We start from the raw sequence: 4,215 nt of genomic DNA, 5'->3' as shown, positions 1-4,215 counted from the left end.
CGGTGCCCAGGCCCGGAGCCCCCTGCCGCAATCAGGGATCATTGTTCCCGGCCCTTCCTGGGAATTGGGCTCTGCCAGCACCGGGTGCCAGGGGGAGAAGCCGAGGGAACTGGGAACGTTCCAGATCCGTGCTCTGCCCCTGGAATCCAAGCGCAGCCCCTTGGGCTGCCTGGAAAAGGCTTTCCTGCCCCAAAAGGCCTCTCCTGAAGGATCCTTGGGACGTGGCTCCGCTCCGCAGGCCGGGATGCGGATCCTCGGGCAGATATCCCACATTCCATCCCAATCCCGGCCTCTGGCTTGGACTTTGCAGGGAATGCAACGACGCGGAGCTGCTGCCGAGGCCTTTTTGGGATATTTTTGTCTCGTTCCGTAAGGAAAAGGGCGGTGGATTCATCATTCCCAGATTTTCCTGCTCCAGGCCGGAATCCTCCCGTCTTTATTTCCCTGTCACTCCAATCTGCCTCAAAACCGGCTTTGAGCTGGTGCCTGTCCGAGCTTAAACTCCCCCAAAGGCTTAACCCGCCCGGATTCCCGGGATTTGCAGCCCTCTCGGTGCTCCGCGGCTCCCTCTTCCCGAGAGAATGGGATTGGCTACAGCCGGATTTGTGTTCCCTGCGCCGCCTTTGGAGGAACCGCTCGGAAACGTTGACGGCTTCACCTTCTCTTTCCTTCTCCCGCCGGATTTGGGCTCCGGAATTGCTTCCCTTGGAGCCAACGGATGAGCAGGAGGCTGGGAGGGGACGTGGGAAGCGGCAAAGCCGGGCTGAGGAAACAGAGATTTCCAGGCCATGCTGGAAGGGGGTGTGGGAATGGTGGATGTTGGAATGGTGGCCATGGTGGAAGGAGATGTTGGAATGGTGGGTGTTGGAATGGTGGGTGTTGGAATGGTGGATGTTGGAATGGTGGCCATGGTGGAACGATGGGTGTTGGAATGGTGGCCATGCTGGAAGGAGATGTTGGAATGATGGATGTTGGAATGGTGGCCATGCTGGAATATTGGGTGTTGGAATCATGGCCATGGTGGGAAGGGATGCTGGAATGATGGACACACTGGAAGGAGATGTTGGAATGGTGGGTGTTGGAATGGTGGGTGTTGGAATGGCGGGTGTTGGAATGGCGGCCATGGTGGAAGGAGATGTTGGAATGATGGTTGGAATGGTGGACAGGGTGGGAGGAGATGTTGGAATGGTGGATGTTGGAATGGTGGGTGTTGGAATGATGGGTGTTGGAATGATGGATGTTGGAATGGTGGCCATGGTGGGAGGAGATGTTGGAATGATGGACACACTGGAAGGAGATGTTGGAATGGTGGGTGTTGGAATGGTGGATGTTGGAATGGTGGCCATGATGGAATGATGGGGGTTGGAATGATGGATGTTGGAATGGTGGCCATGGTGGAACGAGATGTTGGAATGATGGACACACTGGAAGGAGATGCTGGAATGGTGGATGTTGGAATGATGGACGCACTGGAAGGAGATGCTGGAATGGTGGATGTTGGAATGATGGACGCACTGGAAGGAGATGCTGGAATGGTGGATGTTGGAATGATGGACGCACTGGAAGGAGATGCTGGAATGGTGGATGTTGGAATGATGGACGCACTGGAAGGAGATGCTGGAATGGTGGATGTTGGAATGATGGACGCACTGGAAGGAGATGCTGGAATGGTGGATGTTGGAATGATGGACGCACTGGAAGGAGATGCTGGAATGGTGGATGTTGGAATGATGGACGCACTGGAAGGAGATGCTGGAATGGTGGATGTTGGAATGATGGACGCACTGGAAGGAGATGCTGGAATGGTGGATGTTGGAATGATGGACGCACTGGAAGGAGATGCTGGAATGGTGGATGTTGGAATGATGGACGCACTGGAAGGAGATGCTGGAATGGTGGATGTTGGAATGATGGACGCACTGGAAGGAGATGCTGGAATGGTGGATGTTGGAATGATGGACGCACTGGAAGGAGATGCTGGAATGGTGGATGTTGGAATGATGGACGCACTGGAAGGAGATGCTGGAATGGTGGATGTTGGAATGATGGACGCACTGGAAGGAGATGCTGGAATGGTGGATGTTGGAATGATGGACGCACTGGAAGGAGATGCTGGAATGGTGGATGTTGGAATGATGGACGCACTGGAAGGAGATGCTGGAATGGTGGATGTTGGAATGATGGACGCACTGGAAGGAGATGCTGGAATGGTGGATGTTGGAATGATGGACGCACTGGAAGGAGATGCTGGAATGGTGGCCTTGCCACCGGGCAAAGCCAACCCATAACGGTGGCGGCCTCCTGGCAATCCCATAGTGATGCTGATCCCAAGTATCCCATCGGGATAAGGGTTCATCACACCAAACCCTCATCCCAACCCTTGGGAATGGGATCTGTGACCAGACCTCTGGGCAAAGCCAACCCATAACGACGTCCATCCCAACTGTCCCATCGGGATAAGGGTTCGTCACACCAAACCCTCATCCCAACCCTTGGGAATGCTGGATCTGTGACCAGACCTCTGGCCAAAGCCAACCCCTAATGGTGCTTGACCCCATGGAGAACCCGTAGTGGTGGAACTCCATAACGACGTTCATCCCAACTGCCCCATCGGGATAAGGGTTCATCACACCAAACCCTCATCCCAACCCTTGGGAATGGGATCTGTGACCAGACCTCTGGCCAGAGCCAACCAATAGTGGTGGAACCCCATGGAGAACCCGTGGTGGTGGAACTCCATGACGACGTCCATCCCAACGGCCCCATTGGGATACAGGACCACGTGCTGCACCAAACCCCACCCCAGTCCTTGGGAATGCTGGACCACACGGCCCCTCAGCCCCCGACCCCCCGGTCAGCGGGACAAACCCATCCCCAGGACACCCTTGACCTCTAGGACGTCCACCTCCCTTCACCCCCCCCGAGCGTTAATTGTGCGCTAATTGCGTTCTCGTTAAGGCTCCGGCTGGGCTCTTTCCCAGCTCCACCCCGGAGCCGGGCAGCTGGGAGGAGGTCGGGAGGTCCATCCCTAATTCCAGGCCCCGCGTGAACACCCCCCATTAGCGTAATTAGGCGCGCTAACGAGGAGCCGCGATGTTTTATGCATGGCGCCTAATTTTACCCTGGCAAGCTCCCGCTATATTTAACTCCATTAATCACCGATTCCCGAGGGGCCGGATCCCTGATTAGTGTCACATGGATCGGGGAAGGGACGGGATGGAAAATAACCCCCCCTCGCCTTTCTCCTGGGGGACACGGAGCCGCCGGATGCCGACGATCCTCGGATGAGTCTGGAATGCGGCTGGAAGATGTTGCTCCTTTCCCGGCCTTTTTGGCGCTGTTTCCTGGGAAAATCCAGGAAAATGAAGGCATTGTGGGATCATTTCCCGCCACCTCATGCCCAATCCCGCTTTCCTTGGCTGTTGGCGGTTTGGTTTTCCTGTTGGGGGCTCCAAGGGTTCGTGGAGCAATTCCCACATTGCCGTGATGAATTCCCAAGGGTCGGGAGCCACGGCTCAGTCCTGCATCCATCAGCCCGTCCGGCTGCCGGAGGATCCGTCCATCCCCACCGCGGACGCCGGAATTCCTCGAGGAGCTTGAGGACGAGGAGTAATTAAAGCTCGAGTCCCTTTGGTGCAGCTGCTCTCGGTTTCCTCCCATTCCCTAAGGAATTACCGGAATTCCCTAATTCATTTGGAGCCACTGGGTTTTAGAGGCATTTCCCCCTCCCTTAACCCCATCCCTACATTTTTTCCGTGGATTTGGCCCCTTCACCCCCCTCATCCTCAGGGGTGAGGGTTTGGGAGCTGTCCATGAGCGTCTTCCAGCCACCAAGATCCCGTTTTTCCACTGGATTCCAGAGGGATTTTCCCCCTTCCTTAACCCCATCCCTGCAATTTTCCATGGATCCAGCCCGTGTGGGACTGGCTTTTCCCCACGGCCAGAGAGGATTTCATGGATATTTTTGGGAGCAATGACTTTTCCAAGTGCAGCAGCACCGGCCCAGGTCCTCCATTCCCAAATCCTCCATTCCTGGGTCCTCCATTCCCAAATCCTCCAATCCCAAATCCTCCATTCCCAGGTCCTCCATTCCCAAATCCTCCATTCCCAAATCCTCCATTCCCAGATCCTCCATTCCCAAATCCTCCATTCCCAAATCCTCCATTCCCAAATCCTCCATTCCCAGGTCCTCCATTCCCAGGTCCTCCATTCCCA

At 55.6% G+C, this 4,215-nt stretch overlaps 1 protein-coding gene across 1 annotated transcript; it reads right to left on the bottom strand.

The window, feature by feature from the left end:
- Positions 1–13: 13 nt before the first annotated feature.
- On the bottom strand, positions 14–3,248 carry LOC108446338. Its single transcript, XM_017732707.1, has one exon. It carries the CDS (start codon positions 2,436–2,438, stop codon positions 39–41), a length of 2,400 nt encoding a protein of 799 aa, XP_017588196.1. The 5' UTR covers positions 2,439–3,248; the 3' UTR covers positions 14–38.
- Between the last annotated feature and the right edge of the window lie 967 nt (positions 3,249–4,215).

Source organism: Corvus brachyrhynchos, unplaced genomic scaffold (assembly GCF_000691975.1).
Source record: "Corvus brachyrhynchos isolate BGI_N302 unplaced genomic scaffold, ASM69197v1 scaffold215, whole genome shotgun sequence".
Lineage (NCBI taxonomy): Eukaryota > Metazoa > Chordata > Aves > Passeriformes > Corvidae > Corvus > Corvus brachyrhynchos.
The sequence above is the reverse complement of the archived record's forward strand: the minus strand, read 5'-3'. Positions and strand labels throughout refer to the sequence as shown.